The sequence below is a fragment of the Topomyia yanbarensis genome, chromosome 2 (genome assembly GCF_030247195.1).
Source record: "Topomyia yanbarensis strain Yona2022 chromosome 2, ASM3024719v1, whole genome shotgun sequence".
In the NCBI taxonomy this organism is placed as follows: Eukaryota; Metazoa; Arthropoda; class Insecta; order Diptera; family Culicidae; genus Topomyia; species Topomyia yanbarensis.
The window spans coordinates 323709487-323731868 of NC_080671.1; the positions used below are offsets into that span (position 1 = coordinate 323709487).

Here is a 22382-nt window from a genome sequence, read left to right on the forward strand (position 1 = left end):
ATGAAGCCGAAAAAACAAGAGGATATGAAGAAGAAAAGCACAAACAGTTGACGTAGCGGGCCCTTCTGTTGCCATAAGTTTTGTTTCGGTTCGGGCATAGTTAATTTAATCGGTTTTTTTTCGAGGTAAAAAGTGTCCATAAGTGTTCTAATCGATAGATCCGAAGTGAAGCAATTTTTGAGATGGTCCCCCGTGGGTCTCTTATCATGAATCTGATTCAAAATTTAGTGTTATTTTAAGATAAACAGGTTTCATCTTGCGCATTTTTGCGCCGAAGTTGTTATATCTATGTTTTTGAAGATACTCATGTGGAGACGCCCTGTAGCTCATAAATCTTCTTACCAAGCCCGTGCGCAAAAAAATCTCAAGGGGGAGGGGTTTTGATTTTTTAACGTTTATTTTAAAAAAACGTGCATAAGTCCTCAAACTTTGAAGTTTATTTTAAAAGAAACGTACAGAAACCCTCAAACTTTGAAGATTTTTTCAGAGGCCTGGACTTAGTCTTGAGAACCAAACGACTCTGCTCAACAAATTGGGTAAATGTTTGTTATCGAGAAGAAGTCATCAAAAGACACCGCTGCATAGTGGTAGGAAACCTCAAAAACACGAACTTAATTCCCTTGAGGCCAAACCATCGAATATATTCACAGGGTATCTTTGGACGAATTGTTTGTAAGAATATACCCCACAACCTGATAAAAATTAAAATTAGGCATGGCTTACTACGATCAAATTAAATCAAATGAACTTTTTATGCTGAGGTATAAAGTTGGTGTCTTCGACAAAGTTTTAGAAATGCTCGTAATAAACAATTTTGGTTAACTAGTTGAACTTGTAGGATTTAATGTTATCGATTTGTAAAGCGTTTTCTATGGCAACACCCTCAAATTTGTTTTTTTTTAATATAACTTTTTCCACTGTGACTTTTCGTGCAAACCGTGCTCTAGATAAATATGGAGGCATTAAAACCACATAATATTGTTGAAGACTGTAAGTAAAAATACCCAAGTAAAAAAAATACAAAATGGGCTTAAAACCTTCTTACCTTTATTATACGTAGTCCAGACATTGAAAATAGTACCTGCTCGTCCATTTTGGTTTGCACCTTTCTCTCTTATACGCAGTTGATGTTGGTGTGAAAAAAATAAGTATTCAACAATATTTTACATGCAGTCTTCAACAATATTATGTGGTGTTAATACCTCAACATTTGTCTGGAACATCGTTTGCACGAAAAGTCACAGCGAAAAAAGCAATATTAAACAGCTAAATTCAAGGGGTATGCCTTAGAAAACGCTTTAAAATCGATAACATTAAGTCCTATAAGCTCAAGTTGTTCAAAAAAATTCTTCATTATGAGCATTCCTAAAACTTGAAAAAGTTAATTTTTCTATTTCAATCATAGTAAGCCATGCCTCAATTTAATTTTTATCAGGTTGTGGGGAATATTCTTACGAACAATTCCTCCAAAGATACCCTGTATGAATATATTCAATAATTTGGCCTCTAGTGATGTTTTTGGCATTTCCGACCACTGTGCGTTGAATGCTGGCTCGTGGTGGATTCGGATTGGTTTGTAGTAGTTGTTAAGCCAACCGACTAAACTTAAACCTCTTGTATCTCGTAATCCTCATCCATCAGGGGCAACCGTTAAGTACTGCTTTAGTAAGGATTGTGTTCTTGCTTATTTTGTTTTGTGTGAATCGTCATGTTTTTATCCATAGCTACTTTTCCTTACTTGCTGTCAAACCTTCGCGATATATCTCACCTGCTCAGGTCTGCTGCAAATATCGTACCCTGTTGAGACATGAACCGGTCCGGGGGTGTCGACCATAAGGATTTACATCTGTTTACAACCACCTTCGCCGGGTTTCTTATCCTTCTTGGTGCTAGTCGTTCCTATTTATCTTGCCAGCTGGTGCTGAGAACTTCTTGGCGGCAGTATTTCACCCTATTCCGATGCCAATTTCGCTGCCACTCTAACGGAATAATCATCGGCGGTAAAAATTTTCTAGACAAAGATATCCCGATTTTCTCCAACTTCGTGTTTTTCCTCCTTAACTGCCGTTGCTAGCCCTCTGACCGACATCTGCTGTCTACTCACTACTTTTGCTAATATCGAAGCTTGTCGTTAACGTTAATCGATCCTTCAGAGAAGCCGTCGACCTTGACATACATCCCTTTCCAGCCACCCTCGCAAAGTTTCGTCCTTGGTTTCTTCATTGACTTGTTTCTAAAGTGACCGAACTCAAATGACATTTTATGTGTCCAAACGGTTTGCAGTATATATCTTTCCTGGAACTGAAGATAATAAATTTTTAAAAGTAATTCAAAACGATCATGGGGGGGGGAGGGGGTTTGAACAAAAGAACCCCCCCTCCCCCTGTGCGCGCGGGCCTGATTCTTACAAATTGGTCACCTAAACAACATCATAATACTGAAAAATTAGTGATTTTGACTAGCTTTGGCGATCATTTCTTCTAACCGATGTGATTGGCTACTATTATTAATGTGTAACGACCAACGCCTTCAAATGGGTTTACATAAAAATAGACAGTGGCGTAGTAAGAAAAATTTTCGGGGGGGGGGGGGGATATGATTTTTTTTGTATAGATATGAAAAAATGTTCAAAAACCAACTCAGGGAACGGGTTTGGATAGTCAAGGTATGAAAGCGGCTGTTGGTATAGAATTAATGCTCTTCCCCTACGAGGACAATCTGGGCGGCAAACTTCAGACTGTCTAATTTACTGAGCCCTTCAGTTCCCTTGTGCCATTCAGTACCACTTCCTCGCTGAGCTTCCGACTGCTTCGCGAACTACTCGGTCTAGTCCCCGACGATAGATCTAGCCTACTCCGACGAAAAGTTCCCCGGCGAGAGAAGTTCGAGCCAACCAGCCAGGTGCTGTCAGTTCGGCGATTCCGGTAGAGTAGGGCATCCGGTTTGCTGGAGCCCCGGCGCGACTGGTGGTGTATCGTCACAGTCTACGCGGTCTCGTTCCCGGCGATGAATCTGACTGTAAGCTGACGGACAGGTCCCAGACGAAAGAAGTTCTCCCGATACCGATTCTTATTTGGTTTCAGTACTACAACTTCTTGAGCCCTTTAGCTCCGTAACCGGTGCCATTTAGCACCGCAAGCAGGAGCCCTATATCGCGGTATCGATGCCGAAACACTAGATAAAGACCCGACATTTCGCATGTGTAATCGACGTGGTTGTTTAAGCTCAATCAGTCGTCGATTATCACTCCCAATTATTTCAGTGCACGTTTCGATGCATTCACATGCCCTTCGATGGTGATCTGTATCCGCTGAACCGCTTTGCAGTTGCTGTCCAACAACAAATCCGTCTTGTAGTGAGCTATTTGCAGCTTGGCCCGTTCATTCAGCTCTCGATCGCATCGATTGTCTCCGTCACCGACACCTCCAATTCTTCAAGTGTCTCACCGTTAGTGACACATCGTCCACGAAACCAACGATTTTCACTTTCCTGGGCAGCCGCAGTGTTAAGACCCCACACTGATAGAATATATTCGTAAATCGCTAGGAATTAATTTCGTACAAACAACTTTCATAAAATATACGAATTTTTCGTACATATGATGAATCGTTCGTAGTTCTATCGAAACACTTTTATTTTTTATTACGAGTTTTTCGTGAAAACCACGAAATGACTTTCGTTAGCTTATTACGAAACAGCTTCATCCAGCAAACGAGCCGTTCGCTGTTATATACGAATATCTTTATAATATTTACGAGCACCATTCGTCAAACCGTCCACGTCAAAAGAGCAATATGAAGCAATTGTTGCTATACGTCAGATAATTGTTATTGTCTGACTATTTAGTAGTCGTATCGGTGTCCGCCGGTTGCAGGAAGATTTCCTAAACCTCTTTCGCTTCCAGTTGATTCAGAATCTGGAGCAGTACAGAATCAGTTGAGCCGTCGCGAGCTGATCGTTGATTTTGTATGAATAATTTTGAGTTTTTCTCTGCCGGAGCAATATCGGTGCTGTCAAACATCGATCCTAAAAGATCGAATGCGACCAACGAAATTGTTTGTAATGTACATAAACGTTTATTAAAATAAACGAAACATTTCGTTTCTTTCACGACAAAAATGTCGATAACTTTCGTGCAATGTAAACTAAATAAGTAAAATTTACGAAAACTTTCGTTCATCAAGTGGCCATTTCTTCGTACCACAATAAAGTCGATTTGGCCACATCGATTTTTTTTAAATAAAAAATGATGTTGTCAAACATCGATCCCAAAAGATCGACTGAAAACAAAAGGAGGCTAATAAATACGAAAACTTTTCTAAGATAAACGAAAAGATTTCGTGCGACCAACGAAATCGTTCGTAATATACACAAACGTTTATTAAAATAAGCAAAACATTTCATTTCATTCACGAAAAATAATGTCGGTATCAACGATAACATTCGTGCAGTGTACATTAAATGTGTAAAATTTACGAAAGCTTTCGTTCACCATACGGCCATTCTTGTTCATGAAATGAACGAAACTTACTATTTACAATGCACGAAAATACTTCGTTGCAGAAAACGACGAATGAATTCGTGCATTGCATGATCGATTTAATTATATTTACGAATTTATATTATCAGTGCATCGTACATCCCATTCCAAAGTGTTAGACAGAGAATGGAGCCCTGAGTAACGCCCGCTGCGACTCGCATTGCGTTGTGCCCTTTTGTTCGTCTGGTACAGCAGTGCTCTACTCTGGAAGTAGCTCTTCAGGATCTGGCTCATTCTTTTATGCCACGCTGCGGCATTGGTCTATTCGGGGCTGGATGGCCCAGTGACTTCCCTGACTTTGGCAGCAACATCAGTTTCTGCACCTTCCTCATTTCGGGGATTACCATCATGTAATGACCGGGGTTTTCTTTGATTTTATTCACATCGACGCGTCTTTGAGCTCGTCGTTAGTCACTTACCACTCGACTGTGTTACCTCCTTCTTCTTCGCCGTACGGTGTCGGTCACCAGGTAGTTGAATTGTGATTCGGGAAGAGACCCTCAACGATTATCTTTAGCTTACCCGGGCATATTTCAGCTGGTGTCGACGGACCCTCGTCTTCGTCATTACGTGTCCCCCAGGGATTGGCGTTTATTTTTCAGCACAGCTACTTATGGCAATTGGCTAGCTAAGCTTGATCTCCCGTTTTAAAGAGTCCCTACCTTCTAGATACGCCGCTTGCGCTCCTTTCTCACTCTCCGATCTTGCGCTCTGAGCCCGCCTTCTGGCTCTAAGACAAGCAGCGTGTAGCGTACTGAGTTACTCATTTAACCAGTAAGCTGCACGCCGTCTACTGCATGGCCCTAGTTTTCGTGACATTGTAACGTCACAAGCCGTCACAATCCTTCTTGTTAGATCAGCCGTATCAACGTACTTGATTCCGTTGTTCGCCGAAGTAACTCAACAAAGAAGTTTTCGTTGAAGGCTTTCGTCTTCCACTTTAGCTTGCCGCCTGTCCTTCTTCGTGCTGCAGCAGGGTTCCATTGGCCGATGCGGTAGCGAATCGCCTGGTGGTCTCTATGGGGATACTTCTCTCACACTCTCCAGTCCATTGTCGCCGTCAGTCAAGGACTACAGAATGTGGTGAAATTTCTCTCGGTACCGATATCCGTTTCGTGAACCATTAAGCTCCTAGCTCCTCGCTTCGCCGCGATCTACTCGTTATAGTCCTCGGCGGTTGAGCTAGCCTCCACAACGTGCCGAAAGGAAGGTGTCGAGTCTGCAGCGAATTTTCACTACAAGGAAATATTTTCACAACTTTTGCAAATGAAGCTTTGAGAATTTCATTCAAAATATTATGCATATTTTTGTTTAACATATTCATTTTTTTTTTCAAATTTCTCCAAAATATTTTCCCCCCGCTACTACGCCACTGAAAATAGACGAAAAAAGAATTATGGAATTTCAAAACCGACAGCAGAAATAGATTCAGCGGTCCAAAATTAGTTAAAACCTAATTTTTCAGCCAAATGAACCAATTTTTTTTTCATTTTATCACAACTTTGTATGGAGATGTGCTACTGTGCATCGTCTAGATTTTCTCTTGTTTCCGGCTATTTATCTATATATAATGGTCAATGTTTGCATATAGGAGAGCCCAGGGCTATTATGACTGCATATAGGAGAGCCCAGGGCTATTATATTCAGGCTCCCTCGATTTCTCAGAAAAGCGTAAGGCTGTCTGACTGTCGTCTCGAAATTTAATGTATTACCAGAAATACTATTGTACCACCGGAATAGGAATCGTAATGCGAAACATCCAAGATCGGTCTATCATGTACAAAGTTGATATATACATTCTCATTTTTATGTTGTTTGCGTTTATTATTAGTATTTTGTCAATAAATCTGTGTTTTTTGATATTTGATTTTTGATATATTTTTTCATTTTTTTGCTTTATATTTTTTAATTTTATTTTTTTATAGATTTTCTATAATAATTTTTTCGAGGTTTCATTCGTGCAGGACTCGAAACTGTATTCATCTCACCACTAGTTGGGTACCAACTTCGCGTACGTTCTGTTAACTAATAAATTATACAACAGTGAGAGGTGTAAGAAATATCTCATCTCACTGTTAGGTGGATTAAATCGTTTTTACGTAACAATCGGTAAGAGTCATGTATGATTTCCAGGGTGGATCTGAGATATACGCCGTTTCATAGGTGTTATTGTGGTATGAATAGCCCAAAACCCCAACTTCCCGCATTTTCTCTACTAAAGAATGAAGCCATTTGAATTCTCAGAATTTTCACTTCCAAAAATAGTATAAGTTATAATTTTGCGATGAGCGGTTTCAAAGTTATAGATTTGAATAAAAAAATTTCTTCATTTTTTCTCATGGTGCGTCGCTTGAAATTCAAAACCTGCGGAAGTTTAGGGTTGTTCTCCTCTTTAAAAATTGGGTGTTTCGGTCGGGTTTCCCAAATTTTAAATTTTTGGGTCGGGAAAAATGGCTACTCCTATTTAAAGCTTCTCGGGTTCTGGGTTTATAAGAATATAATCTCGGCTTCGGATCGATCTCGGATTTTATACACTCGGATTTGGTTTTTCAATTTTTAAAGTTTCGGATTCAGCGGGTTTCGAATAAATGAAAATCGACCATTTTTCAGTTCTTTTTTCAAATTCTTAGTGCAGTCACACGTGGATTAAAGTAAAATCCAAAAGCACCTCATCAGCGTACAACTTTTGCTGTATTACACTGGAATAATAACACCAGAACCAACCATATTTATGAAACTGCAGTGAATTTGGAAAGTGAGATCTAAAATGGCATCAGCAACTGAACCGTTATAAAACGAATATTTTGAAAATCTCTCTGTGAACAACGCATGCCAATAATAAAAGAACAATACATATGAACTTAATCCTGCACTGTAGATGCACTATGATCTGTATTAAAGCGTAACGAACCAAACCCCATAAAACGAGCTTCCATTGCATCATTTCTCATTCCATAGATTGTACTCGTCGAATTCAATGTTCTTTTCATATTCTTTTCTTTTTCCACTAGTTCATTGGTTAGTTCGCTTCGGGCCGCGTCATTAACCGCCAACCATGGTTTTTTCCCATTGTAGGGGAGCGGGTATGGAGCCAAGAATGGAACATCATTTGGGGAAGAAGAGTGAACGAACCGATCTCAACACGTATCTGATGGCAACAACATGACCCCATCAGCAGCAACAGCAACAACCGCAACATCAACAGCAACAGCAAAACCACCATCTACAAGCGACGAATTCTTTCGTCGACAACTCCTACTCGAATGGAACATGCGGAAATGGACTTGGTATCGGCACTGGGCGCTATAGCAGTAGCAGCATCATCAACAACAATAACAACAACAACAACCATAGTTACACTTACAGCAGTAACGTTCACAACAACAATGGACTCTACGCGTTTTCGGTGCCACAACCGAGGGCGTGAACTCTTGAAAGGGGTTTCTAGACTAACAGATTAGCGAAACTTTTTTTTATTTCTTAGCTCAACCCAAATGTCAGTTGCGTAAAGGAATATGTGATAACAAATGGGATGGTCGGGAATAAGTTCCCGCTTGTTTGCGACTCCATTAATTGAACATGAATGAACCAAAAAGTGCCCTAATAAGTTTATACAAACTTCTACCTTAACATTTTAATTTGTGTGTTTTGTTACCTGTTATCTAAACTAAATCTTTTTGTTATCAAACCATGCTGACACATTTCGAAGAGAAAGGAGAAAATGTTTGGAAAATGCTAGACATTTGTGATTAGGGTTTCAAACGAAAAAAAAGTTTGCTTTAGATTAATACGAAACAAAGAAAGCAGCAGCGGCAAGTTATATACATGAACAACTATTAGGCAAAAAAGCAATAACTATACTGTAAATGAAAATATCCATGCATATCAAAGATTTTAAAATCTACTATAAAAAGATTGATTCAAATAGTTTGTAAAACTGCGCGTAGATAAATCGAACCTAATACGAAACCAAGATCCGTTTCCGGTGAAAGAAAGGTTTGCTGTAGGAGATTTTTATTGAATTTGTTTTCTATTATTATGAAATATTAAATGCGGCATTATCGGAAGCTAATAGCATGATAGGGTTAAGCAGCAGTTTAAGCAAACAACATAGCGAACGTAAGACATGTTTTAGACAAAATTACTTACCAAAACTATTCTGTATCACACTAGCGTTATGAATAAAATAATCGATCAGCTAAGAACCGGAAAGGTCACATAGTCGACCCAACTGGTCGGAAAGTGAGTATTGGACTAGCGAGGACTACAATGAATCGAGAATATAAAAAAAGGGAACGGTCATCTTTTGCACAGTTACCGTCAATTAGATATTACTTAGGACACCAAAGAATTATACAAGTTCCTACCAAAAAAACAAACGAAAAGGACTTCTGAAACGGTTCAAATAAAAAGCGTAACCGACACGAAACAGAGAAGCTACGACATACCAAAGCAATCAGCAATCGAAAATATCCGTACTAATAAGGAAGGAAGAGCCAGCACGGTATTTCGCTTTCCGACCGGTTTGGTCCTCCGATCGATCATACGAATAATTCCAGAAGTTGAAGTTGGACACATAGGCCGAGGAAGAAAAGATTAGAAATCGTAAACATAGCAATAGGTAGTACATAATACTATTTTCAGTGTTTGATATAGTGAGTGAACCTAGCGTGTAAGAATCTATAAGAGCAAAAATCTCCCAACAGGAAAACTTACAGAAATATAACAGGTTGCGGAAAAGTGTTAAGATCACATGATGAGTGAAAGTGTGAAAATGGTTAGCGAATATTGAAAGATCGGAGTGAGCGGTTCAGCCACTGGGAAACTGGTTTAGAAGAAGTAGAAATATAAGAAGCGAATAATCATTCCGTCCAATACAGTGTGTAGTTAAATCGGATGAGTATGGATCTGTTTTCAAGACGACAATCTGTATCTCGATCCGGGCCCTGCAGGAATACGGTGCAGCCGGAGATCTGGACCGATGTTTGGCGCCTGTGATCACCTGACCAGCGAGGTACGGGATCCAGCTCTCTCTGCGAACCGACTTCTGCTTGGGAGCTAAATGAATACATATCAACATTTGGGTTAAAATTTAGATATTAAGAACAAACAATTTAGCAACGTTAAGACTTAGTGTGTAAGCCATTATTGTAATCGTCTAACTGCTAGTGTGACTTACTGTGCGTCGAGCTGTGACAACTATAAAGTCCTTGCCGGAGAGAGAAAGAGAGAAAAAAAACTCGAGGGCAAGGTGAAGCTATGAAACCTAGAACTAGACGTGGCAGCTTGTATCTGAATTTCGGAACAATTTTCGATCAGTGTGTTTGTTTGACACATGGGACTGATCGTTCGGGGAATCACATTATTCGCAGGGATGAAAACGGCAAAAAAAGAACAAGCTGTCATGCCTTGTCTTGGAAACTAATGATAAGGTTCTGATTCTTCGCTTCGATTCTCAGTTAACACTGAGCGATCTGTTCTGGAATTAACCTAGCCCAATTGAAGATAATTGTAAAGATGGAATATGTGATAAATGGTTCATCAGAGGAAAAGAAAAAAAAATCAATTTAAGTCGCCGCTTAAAAATCAACAATACAAGCTTGTAGCGCTGACATGTGGTGCATCCAAGTAGGCAGGCACACGCAAAAAAGGCTCAAGTTTGGCCCAAAAAAAAGATTATATTTTATCGATTAGTAGGACAGATCGATTTTATTAACATATTCAAACGCAAATGTATTTTCACTTGTTTATATGTACACACGGCTAAGTGATTGTAGGTGTAACATTTATTAACCAAATAATATCGTTTCATGCAAATGAATACCAACAGTTTCGTATCTAAATGGCATAATTTTAAGGGTCATCCATACTGGCGAATTTTTTTCGAGCGACTTTTTAGTAGACTTTAGTGAATGTCGGATTACTAATCAAACTTCAAATGCCTTCTAGCTTTATTTTATTACTTGTTGACTAATAATGCTGACTTTCGCGAAGCTAAGTTATCTGTCTACAAACGTTTAGATTTGGTTTATCGGTTCTTTGAAACAAGAGAAGAAAGAAAACGTGGTAAAATATGAATAAGAAACGAACATGATTCACATGATACAAGAAAAACTAGACTAATTAACGATATAAAAGATTATTCAATGGAAAAAGTGTTACGATAAATCAACAATTCAAACATATCAATTTCGTGCCCGATCATATTGAAGAGAATTTTATTGATGAAATGTAAGCATATATTAGCAGTAGCTGACGAGAAAATAATATATTAACTATACATCTATTACAACTATGAAAAAAAAAACAAAAATATCACTAACGGTAACAAAAACAATTTAAACAAAATATGCTGATGAAATGTGAACTTGTGAAGCAAAAATAATATTGATGTATCTGTTCAAACAATGTTGTAAGATCTACTGAAGAAAATTAAACGCGAAACGTACTACTTTTCAACTATCGCTTTACTTTCACCTGGCAGGGCCTAAAAGTAAGGATAATCAAGAGCTAGCGGGTGCGCATTCAACTGGAACGGACTCACCCGGTCTCGTACTGAGGCAAACTCGATAAGCAAAGACGAACGATGCACTCAAATTCAAAACTATGAGCTTCTCTGAATGAATAATGAAATTCGAGGATTTTGACAATCAAAGCAAAACATCTTTTACAACTGAAGAAGATATCCAGATCTACCCCGGAAAGGTAACTGGACGTTTACACCGATTGAAAACGTGTTTTTAAGCAAACCAAACTATCACACTGATACGGAAAAAATCTCATTTGATTGTCCCAACCTTTCGGTCCTGCGTTAATTTTTACTTACTCCCTCCTGTCTAATTTGATGATGATAAGAAATTAACCAAAGATGTGTATTTTATTATTTAGATTATTTATTTATTTTCAAGCCAATGCTTATTTATTTTTTATGCTTTACCCTTGATAAACAAATGATCTTTAGCAGTAAAAACATGAATATATTTTCTAGGATTAGAGTAACACAACTAAAGTACATTACAATTATTAAGCATAACAGTGAATTATATTTAGCTCTAGCTTATGTAGTACAATGGAATGTAATATCTAGAGAAACAAAAAAAAATAGAAAGATGTTAATTAAACCAATAAAACTATCGTCAACAAAATATTTGGACAACTTTTCAGTAAACCCCATGAGTTTTGGATAGTAAGGTATAGAAATGAAGCATTCAGTGTTGACACGTGAGTTGCTGGAATAACAATAAACATCAGGCAAAATGAGAGAGAGAGAAAATCAATCACTTGCCACCCTACCGCATCCATTCGAAGCCCATTCCTAGTTGACTCATTGCTAATAATGTCAAAGAGAGTAGAACGGAAATATGCTAACTTACAGCAAATAAAAGCAATTTTAACTACGCTATCTCACTTGTTTTGTTTGTACACGTAACAGATTCGATATAACTATAACAAGAAGATACAAGCATAATGTCATTAGAACATCGCAAACAGCAACAACAAAACCTAACAAAATATCCTTATTATGGTAACTGTTATCCATTTATAGAGAAAAGGGAAAAACGAAAACATGAAATGACAATTCTACCAAAAACGCCTTCAGCGACATTTACAAACTCGTAGCTGAGACTTTTACCTAGTCAAATATTTTTTTATAATCTAAACAAAAACAATAAAGGAAAAAATCAAGGATTCTAGCGACTTGGTTCGTGTTCTGCGACTTTAAAAAAACAAGCACATCTTTCAAACGCTTCTCAGCTCAGACTCTTTTCGACTGGTTTGTTGTCCCTCTCGCAGACAGGGAATAAGAATGCAAACGCAGCTTTCGCCACACTTCTATAGTTTCAATCACGCGCTGCTACAAGCCAACCTTCGTGATCGCACACATCCAACCACACGGCATGCACATGCACACCACAAAGCGTTTCAGAGCTAACAACAGGATTGATCCGAGGCAAGCCGATGCAGACCAAATGTTTTTTTTTCTAATTCTTGTTGAGAATTATCGAATATTGCACACACACACCATCACGTTTTTGCGGTAAAAGTGAGCACGATAGCACACACACATGTACACAAAATGACAAAATGGCACACGTTTAGTGACACAATAATGGAAGTTAATTTATTCAGTTTCACTACCCACAATCACACCCAGAACCACAAACCTAGTTTGTCCTAATGGTGCACAATTTTCTTATTTGAATCCTCTACCCCCCGAGAATTCACTCACACCACTGTTCACTTGTTCGTTGTTTTTTTTCGATATTTTTTAGATATTTTCAATTAACTTAAACACCTTGTTGTTGAAAATTGAGATGATTTCGATAATAATTTTAATTGTACGATATATGAACGAGAGAAAATTTTTGACAAATATTTTTATCTATTCTTAAAAAGTGATAAAGTATATTAAAAACAAGGAAGAAATGGAAATAATATTGAAACTTTTTATGGGAATCTTATATATTATTGTAATAGATCTAGAGCAACAAGTGGTTACAACAGCAAAAGATTGAAGCAAGTAATAGGCTAAAATTAAGTAAATCATAAGCGAACAAAACAGCAGAAAAAAGACGCTGGCAGGAATCTCAATCTACAGCTGAATGGAAAAAGAGATGAATGTGATTAACGTTTTTCCTTTTAAGCTAGAAGTTGTTCCAAAGATTTTTTTCCCTTTTTTACGTTTAGCAGTTTTAAAGACACGTGTTTTTCCTTTGGATTTTTGCGATAAGTTTTATGACGTTCCGGCCGGTCCCGCTCAGTGCTGGTTAGAGGTGAGTGAAATGGTTTCAAGCAAGGAGTACGTTTGTCCTTCTCTCACACTATCTTAACATTTTTTCTACCGTTCTACTATAAATACACGAAAACGAGCTTTCCGGAACTTTCTAACCTCTTCTCTGTTCGCGCGCGACTCTCACTCACGGCCAGTCTGGCAGCACTGGAACGTCGCATCACTTAATTATTGTGCACTGTTATAATTTTAATAGAAGAAAAACTCCTAATCGAAACTACTGTTCTGAATTGTTAGCTTTCAGTTATTGAATTTTCTCACACTGTCTGAACACCAACAACTTTTCGGTTACCTTTGTCAATCATTTTCTAGAGCACCTTTCCGTTGTCTTTTCGTCTCTATAATGACACACTCAACATACTACTTTTCATAACGTATAAATACAAGTTCCATTCATATTGTGTGTTTTGTTGACTTTAGTTTTGGTTGACAGTTTTTGTTCTCAGAAGACATACAATTCAGAACAGGAATGGCCTTAAAATACAATTTTTAAATGAAATATAAGAGTAATAAGTAATTAAAATAAAAGAAATGAATATTTAAACTTGATTTTTAAAGGTTTTAACAAAGGAAAATTCAATTAAAATACATAACGAAAAATTAATTTAAAACCTAAAACCAAGTAAACAATACACATACGAGAAGAACATTCAACAACCGAAACAACAGCAACAGTTCACGAATATGGATCAACGCAAAAAAATTAGCAATGAACCGTAACGAAAGCAGACATATATTATTACATTCAAACCCAAAACGCCCCACATCCCAGACCTGAATGTTTAATTTTCGAAAATCAGCTAAACAACACTAACGGCATTGAAACAAGAAAATTGATCGCATTAAAACAGCGAAAAGCAACATTCATTCCAATGTTCAGTGAGAAAAAATCATAGTGACATTCGTAATTCAGAACGTTAGGATGCAAACAAAGCGAAGAGCAAATAATAAAAAAAAACACCTCAACGAGCAGAGCAAAACTCTACCTGAATGTCGTGACACAGAAGTAAAATCCTCGGATAAAAAAAACGATACAACGTTTCGAAGAACAAGAATATTTCTATCCTAGCACCAAACAAGTTAAATGAAGAGTAACAACAACAACATCCCAGAAAAGGTCATGAAACAAAACAAAGCAAGAAAGAAAAACAAAAAAGAAGGAAAACTGTACTAACTATCAAATGCTAGATATAATTAACATTGTATAGGGTCCAAAGGTGGGGAAAGTAATGAATTAAATTACAAATACATTAAATATGTAATAACATAAATTACCGAATTTGGCTAATATTTATTAATCCGAAAACATGATGTACAGCGAACGGCATTCTAGGCTTCCTAATTGTCAAATGCATAATTATGGTGACATGATCGAAAACATATGTTGGTAAAGTATTCATTATTATTATTATTATTATATTGTCTTCGAATTAATAAATTTTCGTACAGACTGAAATACTATACTAACTTAAACCTATTTTCACTTTGAACATTTCTCTACTTAAGTTAAAGTCGAAATGATAAAAAACGCTATTGAAGAGCTGACAGCAAACATCCACCGGGTTATTCTGGCCGTACTGCGTGCGATGAGTAGGGCGCCGAAAGAAGTCCATTCTCCGCAGAGACCTACCAGGAACGTTGAAGTCCAGCTTAGCGAGAAGCAGAGGGCAGTCAATGTTGTCAGCGAGAAGATCGAACACAAAAAGTCGCTGCAGAAAAACTCTCCTGTTTCGTAGCGTAGGCAGGTTGATAAGAGCACAATGATGCTAATACGGTGGTAGTTCAAATCGATTTCGCCAGGGAAGCCGTCGAAGGGCATACCGGACGAAGCTCTTTTGCACCCGTTCTATGCGATTAATGTGTACGGTGTGATACGGGGCCCAAACGATAACTCCATACTCTAGAATGCTGCGTACCAGACTGATGTACAGTGCCTTCAGGCAGTAGACGTCGTTGAAATCTTGGGTGTTTCGTTTGATGAGTCCTAGTACTGCAAAGGCTTTAGCAGTAACTGCATTGAAGTGTTCGATGAAACGTAGCTTACGGTCAAGTATAACACCAAGGTCCTTGATTGATGAAACTCGTTTTACTGGGGCAGCGCTCACTGCATACTCAAACGTAATTGGCGAGAGTGTTCGTGTGAATGTGATTATGTTGCATTTCTGAATGTTTATAGTCATTCCGTTTCTATCACACCAACTCATGATCCTATCTATGTCCATCTGAAGTGCACAACAATCTACCAGAGTTGTTATGATGCGATAAATTTTCAGATCATCTGCGTACATCACCTTACACGATGTCAATTCGCTGCAAATGTCATTCACAAAGAGCACGAAGAGAAGAGGTCCAAGGTGACTCCCTTGAGGTACACCCGATGTGATGTCGAATGGGTCTGAAAGTACAGTTCCAAGTCGCACAGATGCACTGCGGTTTGTAAGGCATGGACGTTACCGGCTTTATGAATTGGTGTTATTAAAGCCTCTTTCCACTTGGCGGGAAAAATACTTTCATTTTATTAGTAAGGGCAGAGCGATTATGGGTAAACCGACACACCCGACTTTGCCCAGAAATCTAATCTTCTTTCATTTTATAATTACAAGTTATTATTAGTAGGGGAAAGAGGGTAACAGTGGAACTATGAAAACAATACGTTTTCATAGTTCCACTGTTATCCTCTTTCCCCTATTTGGTACAAACGTTTTAAAGTTTGAAAGTCATCGTCTCCAGAGGGTTATCTAGAAATATTGATGGAAACATTGAGGAAAGTCTTTTTTATCCATTTATGGGCAGCTAGACGCGAGGGTGGTGGCAAGCGGGTTTCACACATCCTTGACCTGACGGTCGAAGCTATGGTGCCTTGAACGCAGGCGACGCAGATCCAAGACCATCATTGAAATAATAAGTTCTGTGTTTGAGATGTACTTCCCCCTGTTGCGAGACGAATACCTGTAATTATTGTGTGACATTGTATACGTGTATACGTCTAATTGTGGGTCCTACTGTGGCGGTGTGAGTTTTATCGTTCGAGTCCAGGGGTGCATGTCTGTCTAGGTCGGCGTGGGTGTTCTTTAATCACGTAATAGTGTGGTCGCGAAGGTCTCGAGCGTGTGTATGCTAACTTACTTGTAACTAGCGCTAGCGTGTATTCGCGTGCCTAAATTCGATTCCATAATCATGTGGCCATCCTCATATTTGCGTGTATCGCGCACGTACCGTTAGTCTGATACTTAATTTTTAGTGCATGGTAGAGATGCTAGAAGTGAGTTATTTGCCTCATATCACTAGAGTAGCCGGTCATGTCACCATGGAACGAGTGGTCTAGGGAATATGAGCGTAATTTTTTTTGATTGGTCCAAATGTATGAATGAGGCTAGACCGAGGGTGGGGACTTCCGGTCGTGACCGATTGACCATCGCGTAAGCGGTGGGTTAATGTTTGAGACAGGGTTTGCAAATTTATAGGTGCTACAACGTTCACTTCACTACCGGATTGTTTAAATGCTGGGGAGATCGCGGGCGTAAGTATGTGTTATCGCGACGGCCACGAGCCATTGTACGTTTGGAATGGAAGATTGTGAGTGTATATGAGAGAATATTCAAACGATTGTGTAAGTGTGTGTTAGTTTGAATCTAATTTAGTTATGTATGAGCATATGCATGAGCATGGTGACCGTACAATTCGTAGTAGCTACTCCGTGATTGACCAGAACAAGCGAAATTGCACAAAGAATCAACGAATGGGGCCTGGGAGTAGCTAGCTACGTTCAATGTGCACGTTTCGAGAGTTCTATACTTTGAAATGTCAATACAGTCATCGGGGAAGAAAAGAAATGTTAGTGCAGCAAACTTTGTTATAGAGACCGTGTATACCTCTGCATCTCCACGTTTGCCACGGGAAGGACTTTTTGTTAGTAGGATGGGGTAAAGAGTCACACAAATCTGGATTCACCTTGATAAGTGATACAATCTATGCAACTCTCAGAAGTGTTATCATGCGTTTATTGCTCTGGGCAGCCGGCTGCCGAGAATTTATGATAGATTTATCGATTGTTGAATTAATTTGGAAATAATCGGTTTGTAAAAAAAGTAACTTCAGCTCCGGACTGCCGACAGTCGGGAGTGTTGCTCATGTTTAACCCCTTCATGCCCATGTTGTTTGTAGACAACAATGTTTTTGAACAGCTATAACTTTTCATTAATGCAAGATTTGCTCATAAAACAATTGAGGCTAATAAATGTGACCATTGCCTTTCATTTGAGTATAAACAGTTCCAAGGATCAGCTCTAGAACTGAAGTTATTGCAATTAATCTGATTAGATTCCGATGAAGCAGTGCTGCCAAGATAGTTCACGTTGACGACGGAAAATAATGTTTTCGTATATCTTCGTTATGTTGTAATATTATTGAAAACTAATAAAACTTATCTATTTAGACTGCCTTTGGCTACGTTTACCACTCAATTGGACTATTGTAAATATTCTAGAAGAATCGTATTGAGCTTTGGAAGGCAAAAATTGAGCAAGTTCTAGCACTGCGAGGGAAGCAGCTATCTTAATGAAAAACGCTTTTCGTGTTTTTTGACCCCACAGTTTTTAAGGAAAATAGTTTTGAAACCCTACATGCACTAGAAAAAAGTTGGGCATGAAAGGGTTAATTGAAGCTAACGGTATGTCCACGATTTCATTATTCCTTGTTTCTTTTTTCCGGCGAATCACGACATTCTAAAAACAATACGATACCATGAAAAGCGATTACATTTAGTGTTTCGAGACATTGGTCTATATAGATATGGAAATACCTATGTAATTGAAGATTTCATATTACAAGTATTATTTATCGTGTATAAACTTTGACATTTATATAGCAAATAAAATGACAATTATACATTGGTTTCTTTCTCCGCGAACAATTGAATAAGGTGCCGATTTTTATGTTATTATTTGCGCGCGTTGTTAAGCTAACTGAAGCGCATTGGTTGTTTTTTGCGTTTTTCTAACATGGCGGCTTATGTTTTGGCTTAAGCTTAAAATTGTTTTTTTAAACAATTGGCGTGTTCTCGCTTGTATATTGTTTGCCTAGTGCACTTTATTTAGCCAACCAATGTGGGAAACTGTGGAATCGGGTGTAATTATAGTGGAATAAGATCTCTGACCTTAAGTCTTAAAGTCAGATTGTGGTAAGTTTTGGTGTGCAATACCAATTTCACCATTGATTCTTCCTATAGTTTGGTGGTAATTACCTAGTATACTGATAAGTTTATGTGAGTAGATAATGAATCCGAAAATAAGTATTATTTGTAATTTTCATATTAGGCAATTAAGGGCGATTAAATGGCGCGTTCCGTGAGTAATTTGGGGGTAATTTAAGGGCGGGTAGAGCGGCAAACAAATGACGGCGGCAGATCGCCCAAATTTTGCATTTGAAATAGCCCCCTAATTGCCAGCAATTTGCTGGCAAATTGAAGGGCAACTAGCGCCTCCGAATTGGCAAATAGCCCCCGTTAGCCAGCTATTCACCATTTTTGACTGGGTTACAACGAATCGTGCGCCGAATAGCGCTACGAATCTAGCTGCGACGAAAAATAATCGTCGCGTCTCCTTTGGAAAAGTACGGACAATAGTTTCTGTTTTTTCTCACAAACTGCCAATTCTCAACCCCTAATATATGAATTAACAGTCATCATTTCACTCAGACAAGACCATGCGTATTCCACCACGCACATTTAATGCCCCGTGGATTAGTTTACTAGTTGGTCAAATAAACACCAACCAAACAAAGAAATTAGTTTGATCAATCCAAAGAAATTAAATCAAAGAACATTTAAAATTGCATACGACAAAATATGTGCAATTCTGAATATAATAAAATAAAACCTACTTAATTATTTGCAATAAAATATGATCTTAGAAATTAGTTGCAAAACCAAGATAGTTCATTTTCAAAGATAACACTGTTGATGAATCACTTTATAAAATAGGTGATAGGGGCGCGGACGAAAATAGCTGACCACCGCCTCTAATTTAGGATACAGTAATAGTAGAACTCACAACATGCCGAACAAAGAAAAAAAGACGCAGAGATCAATCAGAAGTGTATAAATTTACCGATATTATTTTTGTATACATCAGTAGTGGAAAAGAAAACTAATAGAAGTACAACAAAACAGATTAAAGGAGTAGAAGGAAAGAACACATGTAACATTCAATCAAACTACTTTAACTCGTCTAAATGTCCTCAAATTATTTTTATCTACACTTAACTACCCTTGTTAGAACCCTTTATCTACCCTTGTTAGAATTTCATCATGCTATGCGAACCGGGAATGGATGATTCACGTGCGTCGGTAAATTAATTGTACCTTAATTTATCCAATCCGATCTTGCCAAATGAATCGAATCGAATGCGCGAGTTGAACACCAATAAAAAGTGATCAACGAATCCTAGGAAAGGGTACTCACTAAACTATCACATACGCCAGTTCTGCATCCATTCCCTGGCCCGGTTGGCACGAACACACAGACGAACACATACACAGATAGACATACGGCTAGCACATAACAATTGTACACTATTTTTCTATTCTATTATATTATATTCTAGCCCTTACACATCCAGTATTGAAAAGCATCCTGGAAAACACTGCAGTTATTCTTCAGTGTTTTTGTTGTCAATATTAATATTTGAAGCATATTATGTGTAATATGTTACAAATATTAAAACGGTCAGGCCTACTGTGCAGAGTTTGGTTTGAAGATGTTTCAAAATTAGACGGCAATCAAATTATTCATTTAATGAATAATCTAATTAACGAATGCTTTTGAATCTTGAAGGAGGAAGAAACGAGGATAACCGTACCGACCGTTTCAGATTAAAGCGGATATGATAAATCGTTGGTCCTTTGGGATGGGACAGAGGTATTTACACCTTGCTCTGGCTAATGTGCCTAGGTTAAAGCGCCTTTACTCGCTCTTATACGGACCAAAAATATAATGTTGATAAATACATAAAGTTACATATAGTAGTATCATTTTAAAAATGGAAAGAAAATATTAGAAACGATCTCACCGGTGTCCAGAATGTAAAGGCTTCTATGCCACTTCTTTAGAAGGGACGTTGTCGATTCTTCATAAATTCCGACCGCTTGAGACAATAGTTTCTATATGTAAGACGATCCTTTCCACAAATGATGGTCACAGCACTTAGTGAACGTTCGGAAATAGGGTAAGCACCCGCACACCTCAAACATCTTAAGGTTGCACAGAGAATGCGTAAAATTCGCAAACGAAAAAAGCAGTTTTTTCCACACCGTAAGTCAGATCTTCATAAAAATCAATCAGCAGTACTGTAACAACATTCTACATACGCTGATTGATTTTTATGAAGATCTGACATACGGTGTGGAAAAAACTGCTTTTTTCGTTTGCGAATTTTGCGCATTCTCTGTGCAACATTAACTGATGGAAATGGGTTGAATATTAATCCGTACCTCAGATACTTTTCTAATTAATCCGCACGCGAAATTCACCTACGGTCTGCTATCGAGTAGCATCGACACGTCCTTTTCTCGTACAGTAGATGTATTCCGCTTTCTTTTCACTTTTGGCACCATAAACACTTGCAAGTTATTACACGACACTGTCAACAGATTTCCGACATTTCCTTTTCGATTTCACTGTATAAGGGACCGCGATTTTCACGTTCATGCCAGCGGTGAACGGTTCACGGAGATTACGTGGTGGCTTGACTTACTCACCTTTGATTAACACCAAACCTCGAAAAAGGACTTCTAAACCAGTTGAGTAGATTTCCGTGCCGCACTTTAATCGGTCTTCACCAATTGCAACTTTTTAAATTCATTCTAATGTAACTTACATATTAATTTCAAAAAAGTATGACGGGAGCGGATAAGTTTACCTCCGTCGTCTTAGGTTGCTGCGATCGAATCGCACATAACAATTGTACATTATTACTATTACTAATTGATTTCTACTTCAACATTTTATTAAATAATTGACCTGTGCACGATGACGACCGATAAATCGACACACAAGGTACAGCCTTGTTCCACACGTTTTTTTTTTTTAATATCGCATTTGCATTTGTGAAAATACATTCACAATATCCTCTGTTGTAATCGTTCCCATAGCACGGTTTGCTGCTAGTCTCTGTCAAGTAATGATTTTAGTCATGATTTAATATTTCGCCTTTTTCCAAAAACTAATCTAGAAGTTTATTATATTTTGAAGGTAGACTGCAACACATGCTTTGTCGTAGGCCGTTGTTTCATTTTCGTTTTTGTAAAGTTCTGGTGGTTTAGAAAACATCGTCATCCTCTCGCCATTTTCGCCTGATTTTGGTAAATAAAAGACATTTTTCGACTGGTTAGGGTAGATATGCAAAATACAGAAATATTCACCTTATCCTGTTCCCATCATTACCATGATTTTTTTTGCTGTTGTTTTTGGCTCGGCTTAGACCTTTGTAGATCCATCTCGCCGTCGTTTAGGCTGGCATTTTTGTTTTTCGATGTTGTGTTGTCTGATTATGTTCTAGATTATATTCGTATTTTGCATTCCGTGAGGTATTTGGTTATCATTTTGTATTCTTTTTCGATGCTATCCTTGAGTATATCGTTTAGTGGTTTCCTGTTATTTAGTATGTCGTATTTTGTTCTTATGGTGTTGTATTTCGAACAGTGAAACAGGATCGGTTCATTATTTAGTTGGAATGGATATTTTCCTTTTTCGTGTGACATTTCTTGATACAGCCGTGTCCACTTAGCCCACATCGCTTTTTTGGCCAACCGTAGTGTGTCGCCCAGTGTTAGACTTTCGAACATGTCTTGTATTTGTTTCGTTGCCTGAACTGCTGCTCGGTCTGCTAGTTCATTGCCTCTTACGTCTATGTGGCTTGGTATCTCATTTTGTTTATGTCGAAGATTAGAAAGTTGTCGTTAGCTTTTTCTTGGTTGAGGATGCCTTCGCACGCGCTTTTCGAATCCGTTATGATTACCACTTCGCATAGCTGTTCGTTTTGTACGTATTTTAG

The 22382-nt window shown here is 38.2% G+C and overlaps 1 protein-coding gene across 1 annotated transcript in view; it reads left to right on the forward strand.

The window, feature by feature from the left end:
* LOC131683770 (U1 small nuclear ribonucleoprotein A) overlaps nucleotides 1–14602 on the forward strand; it is a 592476-nt gene extending 577874 nt beyond the window's left edge. Inside the window, exon 9 of the mRNA XM_058966045.1 lies at nucleotides 7616–14602. Coding sequence (XP_058822028.1) covers nucleotides 7616–7666 — 51 coding nt within the window. The 3' untranslated portion in view covers nucleotides 7667–14602. The remainder of the gene's footprint in view (nucleotides 1–7615) is intronic.
* The last annotated feature ends 7780 nt before the right edge of the window (nucleotides 14603–22382 follow it).